At 49.1% G+C, this 20,905-nt stretch overlaps 1 protein-coding gene across 1 annotated transcript; it reads left to right on the top strand.

Annotated features, from left to right (window-relative positions):
* Positions 1-12,825: 12,825 nt before the first annotated feature.
* Positions 12,826-20,798, top strand: BATF2 (basic leucine zipper ATF-like transcription factor 2). Its single transcript, XM_039546539.1, has 3 exons — positions 12,826-13,127; positions 15,163-15,264; positions 19,156-20,798. Exons 1-3 carry the CDS (start codon positions 13,020-13,022, stop codon positions 19,336-19,338), a joined length of 393 nt encoding a protein of 130 aa, XP_039402473.1. The 5' UTR covers positions 12,826-13,019; the 3' UTR covers positions 19,339-20,798.
* Positions 20,799-20,905: the final 107 nt, after the last annotated feature.

Here is a 20,905-nt window from a genome sequence, read left to right as displayed (position 1 = left end):
ATCGCCTCAGATCAAGCACACCCCAGACAAGCAGCTCTCTGTCTTTTTACATGAGCTTAGCTAAGCATGTCATTACCCACAATGCCCCCCTCCCCTCCTCCCTCTCCCTCCTTTCTAGTCTTCATCCATCACATCAAGCACATTATGAAGCAATTACTCTAAACAGGTTAGATCATGCATAAAAAATAAAAATATATTATCGTTTTAGTAACTTTTCTTGACTGGGTCATTCTTTTTACCCCTTTGCAAGGGTGCAAGCAGGTTATAATTGCCTCCTGGTACTGATAACTAGTTGCCACACATTATTTTCCATCTAGCAGCCTGGGGGGTTAATTAGTTAAAACATGGCGGTCAGACAAAGCAGAGGAGAAATACAACAGAGAGCCCATTGGCACTGCATTTTTTTCCACCCCTTTGTCAACACCGGGTCATGCCTGGTGCCACCAACACTGGGTCAGATCAATGGTCCATTTGGCCAGTATCCTGTCTTCTGACAGTGGCCAATGCCAGATACTTCAGAATGAATGAACAGAATAGGGCAATTACAGAGTGATCCATCCCCTGTCATCCACTCCCACCTTCTGGCAGTTGGAGGCTTAGGACACCCAGAGCACGAGGTTGCATCCTTGATCATTTTGGCTAATAGCCATTGATGGACCTATCCTCTATGAACTTATCTAATTCAAGAGACTACAAGATGGAGACAGACAGGGGAGTACAACAGGTGGATACAGATGGACAGATGGGAGTACAAGGACACAATGAGACAATATTGCTCAGCATGATAGGCTGTAGTCTCAGCACACTAGCAGCCTAACCATTGCCAAGTTTTCTGTAGGACTCACAGCAGAAGAGAGTTTTAAGGAAGGTTTTAATATAGGATAATGGAATGGAATGCTAAACTGTATTGTACTGTTCTGCCAGTACACTGGCAGGGGGCACTGTGCATAAACACCTGATTTAAAGCGAACCTTAGGTATACCTGCAAGACCATTAAAGGATCTCATGATGAACACACCTGGTGTGTATAAACAAGCTCTCTGACCAGTCCATATCTGGTACAGAAAAACATGACATGGTGTCAGAAGTAAACTGAGAACAGAAACAGAAGGAAAACAGCAACAAAGGTTGCAAACAGAAGGGACAACGCAACAAAGGTTGTAGGATCTCATCAGCATGCCACTCTTCAATGCCCTCAGAGAACTTCAACTTTGACAAACATTAAGAATGGACAGACTGGAAACAATATTTTGCAAGATTTTGCATTGCTACCAAGCTGCACAAAGAAACTGGAGATGTACAGGTATCATCTATATTTTATGCTATACAAAAGCAAGCAGAGCATATCTTTAAATCCTTTTAAAATTTGGTTTAAGAAAGAGCATGTTTCCATCAGAGAACTCAAGAACCAGAGGAAAATGTTGAATCATTTATAAGAGCTCTGCATACGGTAACTGAAAACTGTGATTTTGGGAACGTAAAACATTAAAATATTAGAGGCAGGCTCGCTATTGGGTTAACAGGCAAAAACCTTTACAGCAGCTCCAATTAAAAATAGATCTAACCCTACACCAGCTATTCAAATTGCAAAACAGTCTGAACTGGTGAAACAGCAAAACCTAGAGCAACTTGACATACCTGAAAAACCTGAAACTAGCTTAGAAACTGTAAACAGACACTTGGGCATTAAAAGTTAGTATCATAAAACCCCTGAGTCAAGGAGAGAAAACTCCCAGGCTAAGGCTATGTACACACCACAGCTTACGTCAGTATAAGTTATGCTGCTCAGGGGTGTGAATAAGCCACCCTCCCCGAGCGATGTATGTTACACCAACCTAAGCACTGGTGTGGACAGTGCTGTGTCAGTGAGATAGCTTCTCCCACCGACATAGCTATCACCACTCATGGGGGCTGAAGTAATTAAGTCAATAGAAGAGCTCTCTCCCATTGACTAAAGCTCTACCACAGCGCAGCTGCACTACCGTCTAAGAGGGACAAATTCCAGTCTACGTGCATAAGGTGTGGAAAAAGTCATATCCAAAGAGTTTATACATGTCCAGCCAGAGGCACATGGTGTAATACAGGGGTTCTCAAACTGGGGGTCCGGACCCCTCAGGGGGTCACGAGGTTATACCTGGGGGGTCACAAACTGTCAGCCTCCACCCCAAGCTCCGCTTTGCCTCCAGCATTTATAATGGTGTTAAATATATAAAAAAATGTTTTTAATTTATTGGCGGGGGGGGGGGGTGTCACATGCATAGGCTTACTATGTGAAAGGGGTCACCAGTACAAAAGTTTGAGAACCACTGGTGTAATACATATATGAAATATGGACATTTTACAGCTGTTAGCCGCACCAAAGCAGTCAGGGAGTTGATTCATGTTAAAGACAACCAAGAGCAATTGTTTCTGGGATCCATCACTTGTGATGAAACAGAACCTATCTGGAGAGTGAAACTGACTATTCATGGAAAGTCTATTGACTTTAAAATTGACTCAGGAGCTGGACTCTGACACAGCTCTGACTAGCTCTGGAGGTATTTTGGACTGCATTGGGCCAGTTCACCACAGAAACAACTTACAAAGGCAAAAACTATGCATTCACAGTGCATGTGGATCAAAGGATCAAAGACCAACAACTTTTTCAGCCGCAGTGTGGCAGCCATAGAGGGCCTAGTGAGAAAGGTGGAAGAACTTGATGGAGGACTTTATGATATTGGACATTTGAAAGGAGATCCAGTACAAATCAACTTAAGAAACAATCCTCAACCATACAGTGTACAAGCATCCCTACCAGAGAGACCATGGAAGAAACAAACTGCAGATTTATGCAAATTTAGAATTAATTATTTCCTGGCCATAGTGGACTATTTTTCCAGGTACATAGAAATAATATACTTGACAGACATAACATGTCTCAGTTTTATTGAGAAATTGAAGTACACTTTTGCTCATTTCAGTATTCCAGAACAACTAGTGATGGAGAATGAATCACAATTTACTGCAGCAGAATTTAAATCATTCCAATCGAAATATGATTTTGATCATATTACTAGCAGCCCACATTACCCACAAGTGAATGGAGAGGCTATGACAGTTGTACAGACAGCCAAGAAAATCCTACAGCAGGAAGATCTAGTCCTCACTCTTCTGAGTTACAGATCAACACCAAAAGCAGCTACTGGATATAGTCCAGCACAATTCCTGATGAGAAGACAATTCAGAACTATTGTTCCAACTTTGGAAAAACAACCTATCTCCAAAGTGACCAATACAGATGTGGTCTCCTCACCTCAAAAAAGATATTCTAGCACTAGAAAAGGTTCAGAAAAGAGCAACTAAAATGATTAGGGGTTTAGAGAGGGTCCCATATGAGGAAAGATTAAAGAGGCTAGGACTCTTCAGTTTGGAAAAGAGAAGACTAAGGGGGGACATGATAGAGGTATATAAAATCATGAGTGATGTTGAGAAAGTGGATAAGGAAAAGTTATTTACTTATTCCCATAATACAAGAACTAGGGGTCACCAAATGAAATTAATAGGCAGCAGGTTTAAAACAAATAAAAGGAAGTTCTTCTTCACGCAGCGCACAGTCAACTTGTGGAACTCCTTGCCTGAGGAGGTTGTGAAGGCTAGGACTATAACAATGTTTAAAAGGGGACTGGATAAATTCATGGTGGCTAAGTCCATAAATGGCTATTAGCCAGGATGGGTAAGAATGGTGTCCCTAGCCTCTGTTCGTCAGAGGATGGAGATGGATGGCAGGAGAGAGATCACTTGATCATTGCCTGTTAGGTTCACTCCCTCAGGGGCACCTGGCATTGGCCACTGTCGGTAGACAGATACTGGGCTAGATGGACCTTTGGTCTGACCCGGTACGGCCTTTCTTATGTTCTTATGTTCTTATGACATGAAGAGAGTAGCCAAATTGGATGCAAATGCTTAAAGCACTTATGAACACTTTTACAACAGATGTCACTCATTTAGAGAACTGCCAGGTCTATAACCTGGTGACCATGTTCGTGTCAAATTAGATGGAGAAAAAGGAAGGACAACTCCAGGTGTTGTAAAGAAAAAAAACTCAGTGTCCAGATCATATGTAATCAAGCCTGACAGTGGAGAATGCAACAGAAACCATCAACATCTACAGTTTGTTCCTCAGAATGAACAATCAACAGAGTAAACTCTACAGATGGCAGATGCAGAACAACAACAAGAAGAAGACTCAAGGATTCCAAACTAGCCACAGCCAGTTGTTGCAGCTAATGGACAGCCAGAAGACCAAGTTGTTATATATTCAGGTTGTGTAATTAGAAAACCACTATGACTGAGAGACACTTAACAGACTGATACTGAATTTCAAAGACAATGTGATAGTGTAAATATTGTAAATGTAGGAAAGTGGAACTTTAGTTCTCCCACTAGGTGGCACTGAATGTAAAATACCATATTTAAAGCTAAAACTTAGGCCTGGTCTACACTAGTCTGTTATTTCGGAATTAGCTGAGTTAATTCGGAAAAAAAAAAAAAAAGATTCCGTCCACATGACCAAACCGGTTTTTTTTATTTAAAGGGTTCTTTAAACCGATTTATTTACTCCACCTCGGCAAGTGAAGTAGCGCTTAAATCGAGATCACAATCCTGGGTTAAAGGTATTGTGGACGCAATTCGACATTATTGGCCTCCGAGAGCTATCCCAGAATGCTCCCTTGTGACCGCTCTGGACAACACTCTCAACTCCGATGCACTAGCCAGGTGGGCAGGAAAAGCACCGGGAACTTTTGAATTTCATTTCCTGTTTGGTCACTATCAGCACAGGTGACCGTCAGCACAGTCCACCATCACAGGCGACCATGCAGAGTCCACCATCACAAGAGATCACGCAGTCCTGGATTCGCAGATGAGCTCCAGCATGGTCCGAACGGGAGGTACTGGATCTCATTGCATGTTGGGGAGATGAATCTGTTATGGCCAAAAAAAGGAACGCAAATATGTACGGTAAAGTCTCCGGGGCCATGACGGTAAGAGGCTATTCCAGGGACACAGAGCAGTGTCTTACAAAAATCAAGGAGCTCAGGCAAGTGTACCAAAAAGCCAGGGAGGTGAACGGGCACTCTGGGTCACAGCCCCATAAATTCCACTTCTACTGTGAGCTTCATGCAATTATGAGGAGTGATGCCACCACTACCCCACCACTGTCCGTGGACACCTGCAAGGGGGGAGTTGCACGGAGCGAGGAGGAAGAGTCATTGGAGGACAAAGAGGAGGAGGAGGACAGTGCACAGGCGGCAAGTGGGGAATCCATTTCCCCCCCTAGCCAGGAACTATTCTTAACGCTGGAGCCAATAGCCTCCCCCCACTCCCAATTCGGGCTTCTGGATCATGACCCTGGAGAAGGTACTTTTGGTGAGTGAGAGCCTGATTGGAGCCACACGGGGTGGGGGTGGGGGAAACCCAGCCACGCTGGGCTGTTCGCGTTTAGTTTAAAGGGCTCATCCCTGCTCAGAGCCTCATCAGAGCCACGCGGTGGGGGTGTGTGTGTGGGGAGGGCTGTTGTGTGAAGCAATCATCCCAGAGAGCCCGCAGGCCCTCCTTTTATATGGCAAACCCACCAGGCTTTGCTTGATATGAGAAAGGGGGCCCAGCAGTTTGAAAGCATTGAAATGAATGTAGAAGAAGCAGAACCCCATGTGCCCCTAGGCTGCCTGCAAGCTGAATTCTGTTGCCTGGCCGTGTGTGATGGCTTACTCATACCAAAGTGGCAGGCACTTCAGTATAAGAGGCAAAATGCTAACTTGTACAGAAAGAACATGTGCTGTGTACTATGAATTGCCTGTTTCACTGAGAAGGAGTGTCCCCTTTGTTCTCTGAAATTTATCTTTTAAAATACTACTCTCCCTTTTTCTCCTCCCACAGGTGCTAATGTTTCAACACGGCTCCTATATACTCCGTCCCAGAGGCTGGTCCAGATTAGAAGGCGGAAAAAACGAACTCAGGATGACATGTTCGCCAAGCTCATGCAGTCCTCCCGCACTGATAGGGCCCAGCTGAATGCATGGAGGCAAACAATTGCGGAGTCCCATAAAGCATTACAGGAACACGAAGAGAGGAGGGACACGTGCAACGAGAGCAGGCAGGATGCTATGGTCAAGCTCATGGGGGAGCAAACCGACATGCCCCGCTTTATGGTGAATCTAATGCGGGAAAGGCAGCAAGACCACAGACTGCCGCTGCAGCCCCTGTATAACCGCCCTCCCTCCTCCCCAAGTTCCATAGCCTCCTCACCCAGACGCCCAAGAACACGAGGGGGGAGGCTATGGGGACCCACATACTCTACCCCAGAGGATCGACCAAGCAGCAGAAAGCTGGCATATGCAAACTTTTTATTTGGTTTCTGGACCTGTCCTTCCTTCCTCCTCCACCCCCCTAACCCAATACCCCTCCCTCTTCCCCGGTCTACCTTCTGATTTGTCTCAATGTGTTGCGCAACAAATAATAAAGAACAGTTTTTAAACAATTTTGACTTTATTTCCTTTCATATATATAGGGGGCGGGTAACTTCAAGAGCAACAAACACAACTGTCACACCATACCCTGGCCAGTCATGAAACCGGCTTTCAAAGCTTCTCTGATGCACAGCATGCCCTGCTGCGCTCTTCTAATCACCCTGTTGTCTGGCTGTGTGAAATTGGCTGCCAGGCGAGTTGCCTCAACCTCGCACCCCGCCATAAACGTCTCACCTGTACTCTCATAGATATTGTGGAGCACACAACAAGTAGCAATTACAATTGGAATATTGGTTGTGCTGAGATCTAACCAAGTCAGTAAACTGCGCCAGCGCGCTTTCAAACGTCCAAAAGCACATTCTACCACCATTCTGTGCTTGCTCAGCCTATAGTTGAACTGCTCCTTATTACTGTCCAGGGTTCCTGTGTATGGCTTCATGAGCCATGGCATTATGGGGTAGGCTGTGTCCCCGAGGATAACTATAGGCATTTCAACATCCCCAACAGTAATTTTCTGGTCTGGGAAGTAAGTCCCTTCCTGCAGCTGTTCAAACAGACCAGAGTTCCTGAAGATGCGAGCGTCATGCACCTTTTCCAGCCATCCCACGTTGATGTCGGTGAAACGTCCCTTGTGATCCACCAGTGCTTGCAGCACCATGGAAAAGTACCCCTTGCGGTTTACGTACTGGCCGCCCTGGTGTGCCGGTGCCAAGATAGGGATATGCGTTCCGTCTATCACCCCGCCGCAGTTAGGGAACCCCAGTGCATTAAAGCCATCCACAATGGTCTGAACATTTCCCAGAGTCACTACCCTTGATAGCAGCCGGTCAATGATTGCGTTGGCTGCTTGCAGCACCGCAGCCCCCACAGTAGATTTGCCCACTCCAAACTGATTCCCGACTGACCGGTAGCTGTCGGGCGTTGCAAGCTTCTACAGTGCTATGGCCACTCATTTCTCAACTGTGAGGGCTGCTCTCATTTTGGTGTCTTTGCGCTTCAGGGCAGGTGACAGCAAGTCACAAAGTTCCATGAAAGTGGCCCTATGCATACGAAAGTTTCGCAGCCACTGGGAATCATCCCAGACCTGCAACGCTATGCGGTCCCACCAGGCTGTGCTTGTTTCCCGGGCCCAGAATCGGCGTTCCATGGCATGAACCTGGCCCAATGCCACCATGATCTCCCAATTGCCACATGCCATGCTTCTAGGAACATCTGTGTCCATGTCCTCATCAGTATAGTAATCGCACTGTCATGGCTTCCTCACCCAGTTTTGCAGGTACTGCACATACTGCTGGATAATGCATGAGGTATTTACAATGGTCAAAACTGCAGCGGAGATCTGAGTGGGCTCCATGCTTGCCGCGCTATGTTGCCTGCACGGGTAATCCTGGAAAAAAAGCGTGAAACGTAGGAGAGCTGTTCGGTTCAAAATGGCCAATAAAAGGTAGTAAATGGTTGTCTTCTGTAGCTTTCACGGAGGCGGGAAGCTCGCTAGAGCTGCAAGAGTGGGAGAGCAGAATTTGCGGCGGAAGCGAGAGCAGAGTTTGCGGCAGAAGCTGTGCGGCTCAGTTCACGATGGCCGAAAAACGGTGGGGAATTGTTGCCTTCTGTAGCTTCCACAGGAGCACAGGGCTGACAACATGGAAAAATTAGCTAGCAGTGCAAGAGTGGGAGAGCAGAGTTGTGCTGCTCGTTTCATTGTAGCCAAAAAAAGGCGGGAAATGGTTAGATAAAAGAGTAGATAGAAAGACAAGAGGACATGCGAGGTGGATTCATAGTACCAGGAGACAGGCGGTGCACCATACTGCACCATCTGCTGGCAGTATGGCATCTGCCATAGCTTTCACGGACGGAGGAACAAGTGACAGAACACACCCAGAAACACCCATGAGAATGTTTTTGCCCCATCATGCACTGGGAGCTTAACCCAGAATTCCAATGGGCGGCAGGGACTGCGGGAACTGTGGGATAGCTTCCCACAGTGCACTGCTCCGACATTCGATGCTAGCCATGGTACTGTGGATGCACTCCGCCGAATTCATGCACTTTAGTGGGGACACACAACACCGCATGTATAAAATCGCTTCCAAAAATTTGAATAGAATAAGTTCAAATTAATTTCATTCTGTAGACATACCCTTAGCTATACCTGGCAGAGCATTCAAGGATCTTATGATGAACACATCTGGTGTGTATAAGCAGGGGCTGAGACAGTCTATATCTGGTACAGGAGCAGACAGATAATGAGGTAGCTCTGAGGGTGTTCACCAGGAGTTCCTCCCAACCCTGAGAGGCAGCACTGGAGAAAGTATGAAGGTGCTTAGTTGAAAATTTAACAAGTGGGTGATGGAGGCTGCATCCTGGGCCAATCAGAGGTGAGAGTCAACCTTTCAGTACTACTGAATGAGAGATGATAGGTAAAGTGGGGTTAGGTCAGGAAGGGTTTCAAAGTGAAGGCAACCAGCTTATGTTTGATAAGATAGAGAACAGGAGGCCAATGAAGGGATGCAAAGGGAGGAGAGACTTGACCAATATGATGGGCTAGGCTAGAAAAATGATCTTTGCAGCTGCAGTATTCTGAATGGATATGAGTGGGGCAAGATGAGAGAGAGAGAGATGGAAGACATGGGATGAGAGCCTGGATGAGAGGTTTAGAAAGGCTGTATCTAAGAGATGTTTTGCAGAAAGAGTCTGCAAGATTTAGCCATAGACTGGATATGAGGCCTTAGAAAGTAGTCCAAGTTGAAGATGATGCCCAAGTTACAGAACTAAATGACAGGCAGGCTGGTGGTATTGTCCACAGTGCTCAAGAAAGAAGGTAGCGGGGAGGGCTGGGGGAGGAAGATTAAGAGCTCTGTTTTAGTCATGTTGCAGTTGAGCTGACAGCTAGACATCAATGAAGAGATGTCAGAGAGACAGGGCAAGATTTCAGTTTGGACAGAAGGAGCCAGGTCTGGAGCAGAGCAGTATCTGTGAGAGCCGTCCACATAGAGATGGCAGTTGAATTTGTGGCTGAGATTACCAGAGATAAGGTGTAGCGGGAGCAGGGCCAGCTCCAGGCACCAGCGAAGGAAACAGGTGCTTGGGGCGGCCAGTGGAAAGGGGCGGCACATCTGGGTCTTCGGTGGAATTTGGCGGCGGGTCCCTCAGTCCCTCTCTTCCTCTTTGAGCTTTTTTTTTTCTTTCTTTCATTTTTTTTTCTGCTTCGCTACTTGGGGTGGCACTAAAGCTGGAGCTGGCCCTGAGAGGGGGAAGAGCTCCCTAGACATGGCTGGTGCCAATCAATGATTAACTAAATCAGCCTCAATTCCTGTTAGCGATAAGGGCCTGCTGCATCCCTTTACTGGAAACACCAATAAAAATCTGATAAGGATATCAGCAAAAGTTAGATGCCTGTGGGCAAATAGGAACAGCTTGAAAGTGGCATGTAAGAGAAGCTCATAAACCCACAGGTGTTTAACTCTCCTCCACTATTGGCTGGTTATAGTCAGTTGCAGTGTGGGTGCCACTCCTATTACCTCTCTCACCCTAGAGCCAAGGGTTAATGTTTACCCTGGGCAATACCTATCTTAGGTAATTAGATGCCCCCTATTACCATGGTATCTGAGTACTTCACAATCTTGAGTATAGCATTGCCCCTCTGGTAATTAGCCACTACCTGGGGTCTTGCAGGGCTGTGTCCATTAGTAGGAGAAATCAGTGAGATGAGGTAGGTCTATTCCTAGGTGTAATCTCATCTATTCACAAAGAATGCATACAAAGTCCTGTTTCCCTGAATGCAGTAGAAACTAACAACAGCTGGTAGTTACCTTGCTTTGAAATCCCCAAGTCTGCCCCTCCAGTGGGCTCTGTGCCCAAGAAGCCCTGCCTTTCTGCTTCCTCTCAGGATCCCACTCACAACAGCTTCTTCTCTTCCTGGCACTGGCCAAGATCCCCCTCTACAACCCAGGAGAAGGAGCTTGACTGTAGGGCCTGTCACAGTCTCAGGGTAACTGGATCTGTATTCCCTCTCCATGCTTTCTCAAAATCACCCACTTAAGTTTTCTGGCTCCCAGCTAGCGCCTCTGTTGGGTAGAGACCCGCATCTCTCTCTCCCTTCTGACCATTTTTTTTTTTACAGCTGCACTGGTCCCTGCCTCACACCGTGATATCCCCTGCAAGCCAGTCTGCCGAAAGCCCAGTCCTTGGGCTTTGCTCTCTCTCTGAGGGTTATGAACAGTTTATTGCCAACAGTTACAAATAACCACCTAGCTCTTTCTAAGCAGGCACATTTATTCTTAAGGTAAAAGCGTTACAGAGAAAACATATAAAACCGATAAACAGATTTAAACACATGCTGAACACACCAGGAATCACCCATCAGTCTCACGGGACCCTAGTAGGCCAAAGTCTTTCTATCCCCTCCTCTGGGGTTGAGGCCCCTGGGACATAAGGTCCTGGCCAATCGCTGGGTCAGAAAGAAGGCCTAGTGTCAGTTCAAGGTCATCCTTTCATACCAAAAGCCCTTTTCTTTGTATCCCAGTCTCTGGAAAGCCCAGATTGAGCCAGTATATGGAAACCCCTCCAGGGGGTCATACCTCTCTCGAGTTGTTTATCCTTAGGCCAGGTCTATACCTGGAAATCAGGTCGGTATAACTATGTCACTCCCGGGTGTGAAAAATCATCACCCCTGAGTGACGCAGTTCAACCGACCTAACCTCTGGCGTAGACAGTGCTAAGTCAACAGGAGAATTCTCCCATCAACATAGCTACTGCCTCTTGGGGAGATGGATTTCCTACGCTGATGGTAGAATCCCTCCACTCAGCCTAGGTAACGTCTTCACTGAAGCGTTACGGCAGTGCAGCTGCAGCGTTTTAAGTGTAGACCTGCCCTCAGTGATTCACCTTAATCACCCCCCGCTGTTTGTAGTTCCTGTAGGGGCTGTAACCCACCCCCACAGAGTAGAGCACAATCAATCATAGACTTAACACAAAATGGTCCTCAAAGATATTGCAGAAGACCTATTTCCGTTCTCTTGTTGCCTCACTTCTCTGGGCAGAGTTCCTCTGGGCAGCATCTGCTGAGATCTTGGACTCCTTCGTGGAGTGCTGGCCGCTGTCTAGGGTTGCCAGGGAGTTCTGATTCCCAGTCCCCACTGCCATGGGTGGTGGGTGAAACTTCCCCTGGGGGAGGCTAGCTCCTTGCCCCGCCTCTTCCACCCATGACCATGCCCCAGCTCTGCCCCGCCACCTCTCACCACATTCCTCCTCCATGAGGCCCCCGCAACCAGCCGCTCCCTGCGTCCCTCCTGTCATCCACACACACCCTTCCCCCGAAGCCCCTGCTGCTCGCACTCTCCACATCCTCCCTCTCCTCCCCCCACAAGTACCCCCCAACCCTCACCATATCCCTCCTTGCTTCCACCCCTCTCCCCTGCAAGGCCCCCCCGCCCAGCACTTGCTGTAGAGCAGAGGTGGACCCACCGCAGCCCACGCTTAGCCTCCCTGGACTATTATACCCGCTGCCTATGCCCACTGTTCTAACCACTGAACTGTCCCTCCCCCGCCACCACATACACTGGAGCCAGCAAAGGAACCCAGGCATCCTGCCTCCCAGACCTGGTTTAATCAGCTAGACCTCACTGTCACTTTTTACTGCTAAATAGTAACAATATATCTTGAAGGGAAAGTGTCTGCCATGGGACAGATCCTTGCTGGTGCAAATCCCGCATAAGCCTTTTAGTGCAAATCAGTGCAGATCCTTCCATCTGAGGATATGCCCCAGAAGGATATTAAAAGCGTGAGGACTTGTCTTCTTTAGGGAAAAAGGTGGGGATTTTAGCAGGCCTATGCTCTCCTGTGGGAAAATTCTAGTGTGGACAAGGCAGGGGGAGTTTTCTTGCATGCATGCACACACACACACTCTCACTCTCTCTCGAGCAGGGTGCAGTGTAGTATCAATCTCGACTGGATAAACGCATGTGAAAACTCCAAGCCACCTGGTCTGTGCTGGGATTTCACCCTGCCTTCCTTACCACAGGATATGAACCCTCCCTGCTTCTCCCCTAGCGTGGCCCTGAGACCTGGGACTGGCTGCCAGGCCAGCAGGGTGGTGAGGAAGTTCTGAACAGACCTGGGGACAGGGGCACTCCTGGGCAGGAATGAGGAACCAACTCCCTGCAGAAAAGTGAAAGCACTTAGGGAACTGGCCGGGGGACACAGTGTGCTCTGTCTCCAGCTAGATGGGAGGAAGTTCTTGGGCTTGCCCACAAAGCAGGAAATTCCAAACACGTGTCTTCCAGCTGAGCCAGACTTTTCTGAGCAAAGGGCTGGTTTAGGATAAATCGAAACTGAGCTGTGTTTATAAAGTCACGAATGCACTGAGCTCTTAGGAGATGACTGGCAGCCTGTGAGGGAGAGCTTGGCCAGGCCAGCGAAGCACAGCTTCTGTCGGGATGGTCCCAAGCTGCTAAGTGCTCCTCGGCCAGAGTACACACTTTTCCTTGGCGATCTGTCACTTCAAGAGCTGATCCCATGCATGTCTATAGCATGGAGCGCTTTGGGACTAACCCTCTGTCCCAGAGCAGCACTAGCTGCCTCTCTGAGGACTCGCAGGATGGGAATATACTAATGGTTGGAGCGGTAAGTACAGAGAGAGCTGTATGAGAGAGAGATTGTGTGAGTGTGTGACAGAGAGAACTGTGTGAGTGTGACAGACATTGTGTATGTGAGACAGAATGCTGTGTGTGTGTGACAGCATGTGTGTGTCAGAGAACTCTGTGTGTGTGTGATTGTGTATATGGGACAGTATGTGTAAGAGAGAGAAGTGTGTGTCTGTGAGAGAGAGACCTGTGTGTGTGAGAGAGAGAGAACTGTGTGTATGACTGCATGTGTGAGAGAACTGCATGTGTGTGAGAAAGTGTGTGACAGAAAGAACTGTGCTTTTGTGTGTGTGACAGAGACCTGTATATGTATTTGAGTGTATGTGTGATACTGTGTGTGTGAGATGCAGAGCTGTGTGTTGTGTGACTGTGTGTGTGTGTAAGAGACAGAAAGATCTGTTTCAGATCTGTGTGTGTGACAGAAAGAACTGTGTGTGTGAGAGAGATCTGTATGTTTGAGTGACAGAGAATTGTTTGTGAGAGAGACAGAGAGACCTGTGTGAGACAGAGACCTGTATGTGTGTGTGGCAGAAAACTGTGTGTGACAATGTGTGTGTTTGACAGTGTGTGTGTGTGTGTGAGAGAGAGAGAGAGAGAGAACTGTGCATGTGTGCAAGAGCATGTGTGAGAAAGTGTGACAGAAAAAACTGTGCTTGTGTGTGTGACAGAGAGACCTGTATGTGTATGTATGTGACAGTGTGTGAGATAGAGAACTGTGTGTTGTGCGACTGTGTGTGTCTGAGACAGAGATCTGTGTGTGTGAGACCTGTTTGAGTGTGTGTGAGACAGAGAATTGTGTGTGTCACTATGTGTGTGAGAGAGAGAACAGTGTGAGACAGAGACCTCTATGTGTGAAAGAAAATAGTATGTGTGTGTTTGACATGTGTGTGTGTCTGTGTGTGTGAGAGAGAGAACTCTGCATGTGTGCAAGAGTGTGTGAGAGAAAGTGTTTGTGTGATAGAGACAACTATATGGGTAGGAGTGTGGTGTTTTTGTGTGTCACAGAGAGAGATTGTGTGTGTCTGAACATTTGACAGATATTTTGTGTGTGTGTAAGAGTTTGTGTGTGTGTGTGTCTGCCTGTGTGAAAGAGAGATTGTGTGACTGTGTATATGACAAAGACTGTGTCCGTGCCAGATTGTGTGTGTGTAAAAGATGTGGGGAGACAGGCAGAGGGTCAGCTGTAGCTGTCCGTCACCCTAGAATAATCCTTTCATGCTCAGCATTGACTCCAGATTCCCCTCAGGAGTTGGGATCACAATAGAGCTCTGAGACCTGCTGGGAGACTGACTGCCAGCCTGGGTGGGACTCTCCACAGTGCCTAGGTCACCTAGGAGCCCCATCCCACAGACAGTCACTGGGCTTGTGCTCCTAAATCCCCTGGGGGCTTTCAAAAGCCACAGCCCTTGTGTGCATGAAGAAGTGTGCCCATGGCTGCCATAAGGCATAGGGGGACAGGGTCAGTCCTGATCAGATTCACCATGACTGGTGTAGGTTCAAAACAGCCAGTGCCAACACCCATAGTCCTGTGTGTTCTATTGCCCCAGAACCCCGGTGCTTTGTTGTTGGCTTGGGCTCACTTGGGATGATGAAGAGAAGAGAAGAGACACCCAAAAGTCCTGATCGCCCTCCCCGGCTCTAACCACTAGACTCTACTCCCCTCCCTGAACCAAGAATAGAACCCAGGAGCCCTGACACAGTCACTGTTCTAACCTACGGGATCCCACAACCCTGGAGTGCAAAGCCCTCTGTTTCTAGCCCCAGCACAGGCACAGTGTGGGTAGCAGCAGGGCAAGCATCCTCCCTTCTCCCCTTACTCTTCCCGCTGATTGGCTTCACTTCACCCCACTACTAGGAGGGGAGAAGGGGGGGTCAGCCCCAATGGCCCATCCAGCCCTCGGCTTCACTGCTAAGGGGGTTGGTTGGGGATAGCTAGTGCCCTCTGTGCTGGGAAGCCCCCTCAGCTGAAGCCTAGCCAACTCATCTCATGCCTCATTGGTTGATTTGTCTCCCAGAATTCTTTGGAAGAAAAGAAGCTGAAAAGACGTCAAAAGAATCGTGCAGCTGCCCAGAGGAGCCGACAGAAGCACACGGAGAAGGCAGATGAGCTCCATCAGGTCAGTGGAGGGGGGCTAAGAGTGACAAGACAGGATGAAATATAGGGGTGCTGGTGCGGGACCCCACAAAGGGAAGGCTCCCCTGTTAGCAACTTAAGAACTGATGGTGGGAGTCAAGGAGGTCATAGGTGCGTGGACCACTGCCCTCTGGTGGAGGTGATCAAAACTGCATAACTACATGTGTCCTAAGGCCTATACTTCTACCGGTGAGCAGGGATTCTCCATCAGCACAAGTGGCAAGGCCCTGAGGTGGGATTCCTTAGTGAGACATGCTGGAACCACAGCCTTGGAGGAGGGAAGGTCTCTCTCTCTAGCCCCAGAGCAAATGCTGGCTCTTTAAGATCCAAGCATGGGATGATAGGGTGAGGTGCCATCCCGGCTGTCCGGAGCCAAGGGTAGGAGGCAGGATGAGGAGCTGGGGCTCTGCAAGATGATTTCTTGCAGCACCAGAAAGTTGGGGTTTTGTGAACCAAAAATAGCCACATGCATTAAGTGTGGCCCCGGGGCCCTTCTCAGTTTGCTGGCATGGTGTCTAGTGCGTTTGTGTGAAGTCAGTGCAGGCCCATGATCACAGCAGGAGACTGGGAGTCAGGACTCCTGGGTTCTGTTCTCTGCTCTGGGAGGGGGATGCGCTTTAGTGGCTAGAGCCAGGGGAACACTGGGACTCGTGCCCCCTGGGCTCAACTGCCACCTTCATGGAAATGAATCTGAGCCCTCTCCCTGCTCTAACCCATTAGACCTCCCCACCCTCTCCCAGAGCTGGGCTAGAATCCAGGAGTCCTGGCTCCCAGTCCTGCGTGTTAGTCCTTACGTCACTGTATGCCCATTCCGTACGTTATCTGTATTACAGCAGCATCCATAGACTGTAACCCCCATTGTGCCAGGTGCTGCACAGACACCCAGTGAGAGACGGTCTCTGCCCTGAAGAGCTGACAGTTTAGATAGACAAAGGGTGGGAGGGGAAAGAGGAATAAAGTGGGGAAAGGACTTCCCCAGGCTCACCCAGCAGGTCAGTGGCAGAGCTGGGATCAAGCTAGGAATAAGCGTCTCTGGTTTGTGCTATGCAGGTCAGACTAGATCATGATGGTCCCTTGTGGCCTTAAAATCTATGAACCCAGGTGACCTGACTCCCAGACCATGCATACCCATTAGACTCCCACTGTCTCTCACTAGTCTGTTCCATTGCATTTGTGAGCTGCAGAATGTCTAGCCCTCCGTTCTCTATTACATCCCCATACAAGGTACACAGGGGGCCTTCCAAACCATTCCCTTTGCATGCAGTTGGTTGGGGAGACGCTGTGTCTAGCAAGGACACAAGGCTATGCCCAGCTGATCTGTCACAGGGAAAGTGATAGCAAAAGCGCTCAGTGGTCTGGACTCTGGTAGGGAGCCAGTGAGAGACAGGAGACCTTGCACAGGGCAGGAACATAGGATGTGCCAGGCTGGCCCAGTAGCCTGTCTCTGACAGTGCCCAGTAACAGATGCGTCAGAGGAAAGTGTAAGGTTCCCATAAAAGCAGATGTGCACTACTCCGGCCCCCACGTTCGGCCTCATCCTGGTCTCTCCTAGTCAGAGCTTTGCAGAAGCCCAAAGTTTAATAGCCCTTCCACAATTTTTACCAACATTAACTCCAGCTATTCCTGTTCTCCAGATCTGCCTCCATACTCCTTTTTCTGAGTCTTGCTAATCTCTTGGCCCCAGTGCCTTGCTGTGGCAGAGAGTTCCACGGGCTAATGCTATGTTGTATGAGTGAGATTCTCCTTTGGTTAGTTGTGAATTTCCCCTCTTTCAATTTCTTGGAACAGCCCCTTGTTCTCATGGTACGAGACAAGGAGAACAGAAGCTCTGATCTCCCTTCTCTAGACCAGTCAGTATTTTAGAGACTTCGATCATGTCCCCTCTCCTTTGTCTCCTTGAAACCCATCCCAGTCTTTTCAGAGAGTGTTTCCAGGCCTCTAACCCCCCTGCTCATTCTGCAATACCCTTTTGGAGATGGGGTGACCAGCAGTGCACACAGAACCTAGCTCAGATACCTGTCTGCACCCCGTTACCCTAGTCACTGAGCATCTCACTGGCCTTAGTGCATTTTTATTCTCCATGCCCTGGTGAGGCAGGGCAGTGCTATTACCCTCATTGCATAGATGGGGAAAGTGAGGCACATAGAGACTAAGGGACTTGCCTAAGGCCATAGAGGAAATCTGTGGCAGTGCAGAGAATTGAACCGGGGTCTCCCAACTGAGTCTGACCACTAGGCCCACCTTCCTCTGCTATCCAGTATTCCAGAGGAGGCTGCACCACTGATGTACAGAATGGCACTAGAAAATTTTTCTTATTATTCTTCACCCCAGGGCCTTTTTGGCCCCTCATCAACCCCCACACCTCACCTTCAACGTGATCAAGGTGCTTAAAAATCCTCAAGCACCATCCATGTGAGGGGAAGGCTGTGGATTTAAAGGCCAGGGAAAAGAGTGGCAGTGCTGAAGGCAATGCTAACGCAGCCACGGGGCACATACTGTGATGAATGTGCAGGCACAGCAGCGTCCCCTGCTGGATAGAATCAGAACTGTTCAACCAGGTGTCCTAGATCCAGCACAGCCAATAGCAGGTGGAGGGCAGGGGAAATCAGGGCTCTAACTTTGCACCAGCATGATTATGTTATTGGCCATGGATTATCTACAATTCCTAGGGCCCAATTCTGTCCCTCTACATGACCCTATAGAAGCAGATGTGGGGGTAACTAGGGGCAGAATTTGTCTCATGAGAGGCAGTGACCAGCCTATTAACCCAGCACCCACGTCCTGCTGTATGAGCATTGATGTGAAAGCACCAGCAGAGCCTGTGCCCCGCTGTTTGGAGTCAGCAGCATAGCCATTGTTGCTGTTTGCTATTCTGTGACTGTGCCTGCCACCACATTGACCACTAGGGGAGCACTGGTGTTCTGCACAGAAATGGCTAGAAATAATAGAGCTGATCTTCCTAATCATTAAGGAGATTACGCCAGAGAGGTCACGGATTCCATGACTTTCAGAGACCTCTGTGACATTTTCCACTTCAGCCCTGAGGGGATGGGCTGGAGCTGTCAGCCAGCAGGGGTCTTGGAGCTCTGAGCTGGCATGGGGACCCAGAGCTCCAGTCCCAGAGCTCTCAGCCATGGTGGGGGGTCCCTGGCAGGGGCGGCTCTAGCCATTTCGCCGCTCCAAGCACGGCGGCACGCCGCGGGGGGCGCTCTGCCAGTCACCGGTCCCACGGCTCCGGTGGACCTCCCACAGGTGTGCCTGCGGATGCTCCACCGAACCTGCGGGACCAGTGGACCCTGCGGGAGGTCCGCCGGAGCCGCCTGCCGCCCTCTCGGCGACCGGCAGAGCGCCACCCGTGGCATGCTGCCCCAAGCACGCGCTTGGCGTGCTGGGGCCTGGAGCCGCCCCTGGTCTCTGGAGCTCCCAGCTGCCACGGGCGGCCCCCTGCGCTCCAAGCCACAGCAACAGTGCATGCTGGACCCCTCCACCCTTCTGCAGCAGGGGTCAGGATCTCTTCCCCAGGCTGCTTGGGCTTCAGACCTCCCCCCCATCATCCCTATTTTATCACAGTTATTTTTAGTACCAGTCAGGGACAGATCACACAGGCTTGTGTGAATTTTTGTTTATTGCCCGTGACCTGTCCCTGACTGGTACTAAAAATAACAGTGATAAAATCTTAATCTTACTAATAATCAAGTAGTAAGAATGAGAACTGAGAATAGAACCCAGGAGTCCTGACTCCCAGGACCCCCCGACCTCTAACCCATTAGACTCTACTCCCTTGCCCTACTGAACCTGTCCCCCTAGAGATCCATTCTGCAAGGTGGCCTGAATTTTAGTCTAAGCCCTTCTTTCTTTGCTCCCTTCATCCCAGCAACACGAGCAGCTGGAGCAGAATAACACAGCCCTGAAGAAGGAGATTGAGGCCCTGAAGGAGGAGTTGATGTACTGGAATCAAATGCTCAAGGACCACGAATCCACCTGCCCAGACATGCTGACTCCCTCCTTGCCAACACAGACCCCCCTTCTGCACTGGCTGGACCGGGGGATACAGTGACCCTGGCTACTCCTTGGGAGTCCTAAGTTAAGGAGGGCTGTTAAACTGTGAGAGAAGAGCTGCTGCACTGGATCAGATCCATGCACCCATCCAGCCCGGTATCTCTCCCTCCCTGCTGCCCTGGCTCAGGCCCACAGCCCATGTAATTCCATCTTTGACATCAGCCAGAGCAGATGCTTGAAAGGACAGCACCAAACGTAATCTGGGAGGTGGGCTGGTGAGTGGACGCAGCTTTGCTTCCTTCCAGGCAGCAGATCTCTCCACAACAGGTCATGGTTAGATGGGGAATTCCTAACCAATCCACGAGGTAACCCAGAATGGGAACATGCACAGACAGAACCCAGCACAATATGGGGAGCAGAAGACCCTGTCGGATGCTGTCTAACACTAAAGCCAAAACAGATCAGTGGCACGTGAGGAGACTAATAAAATTCACACTCCCAACCTCCAGCCAACACCTGACCTTGCTCTATCCAGCCTGGTCTCCCCACCCTGCTACATGGACCTGGGGACACCAATCAGCTAGGATTCCCTAGCGCTAGGCCCTATCCATTGAGCCCTCAGTGCAGCCCTGGTGCATTATGGCGTCCAGGCTTTTTCCCTAGCCTGAAGCACAGGGTGAATTTCACCCTAAGGAGCCATTACCAAGCTGCTGTCTGGGAAACAGTTTGTACTGAAATGGACTGTTATTTTCCTGGGTTCTTTGCTAACTGGGTGCCATGTTTAATGAGACAATGGTGAACTTCTGACATTTCTGTAAATGTCTGTTCTGTGTAACAGAGACACTGTGATTCTGCAGGAGAGTCTATTGGCTTGGAGTTTGTGTCTGCACAGGTGTAAACCTTAAATTAAACTGGGTTTATTCTCTTGTATGAGGGAGTTCAGTTTTTGAGGCAGAGGCGCCCTTATTAGATTGATATATTATGAGCCAGGCCCCCATTATGGTGTACACATTAGCCATATAGTCAGATTCCAGGAATGTCACTCTCACAGTAAGGCCAGAAGAGACCACGCTGATTATCTAGTCTGACCTTGGACACAGTGCAGGCCACAGAAACTCCCCCACCCACTCCTGTGGTAGACCCATAACCTCTGGCTGAGTTACTGAAATCCTCAAATCATGATTTAAAGAGTTCAAGGTACAGAGACTCCACCCTTGACACTAGCTTAAACCTACCTGTGAGAGATGCCCTGGACTGCAGAGGAAGGCAAAACCTCCCCAGACTCTCTGAAGACTATGATAGCTGTAGAATGTGTGTGAAACAATGGAAACAGCTACAAGCAGGGTTGAGGGCTCTTTTTGTTCAGCATGGCACCAGGTTGGGTGAGTCATGATGGGCTTTGCCATGTGGTACCATCCAGTTTTTAACGAGTGCCCCCTTGTGATGCTGTCACAGAATGTGGAGGAGTCAGGGCCCCACACCCCCCACTTCCTGCGATTCACCGTGACTCTCAGCCAGCCAGCAAAACAGAAGGTTTATCAGATGACAGGAACACAGTCTAAAACAGAGCTTGTAGGTACAGAAAACAGAACCCCTCAGTCACGTCCATCTTGGGGGGTGGGGAG

Source organism: Mauremys reevesii, linkage group 7, assembly GCF_016161935.1.
Source record: "Mauremys reevesii isolate NIE-2019 linkage group 7, ASM1616193v1, whole genome shotgun sequence".
Lineage (NCBI taxonomy): Eukaryota > Metazoa > Chordata > Testudines > Geoemydidae > Mauremys > Mauremys reevesii.
Note: the sequence above shows the minus strand (reverse complement) of the source record. Positions and strands in the feature narration are given on the sequence as shown.

Bases quoted from the DNA above. Each gene is read 5' to 3' on its own strand.
- BATF2 (XM_039546539.1), top strand. From the start codon at position 13,020: ATGCATGTCTATAGCATGGAGCGCTTTGGGACTAACCCTCTGTCCCAG. The intron at 13,128-15,162 runs GTAAGTACAGAG...TTTGTCTCCCAG, and splicing joins ATATACTAATGGTTGGAGCG to AATTCTTTGGAAGAAAAGAA. The intron at 15,265-19,155 runs GTCAGTGGAGGG...CCTTCATCCCAG, and splicing joins AGGCAGATGAGCTCCATCAG to CAACACGAGCAGCTGGAGCA.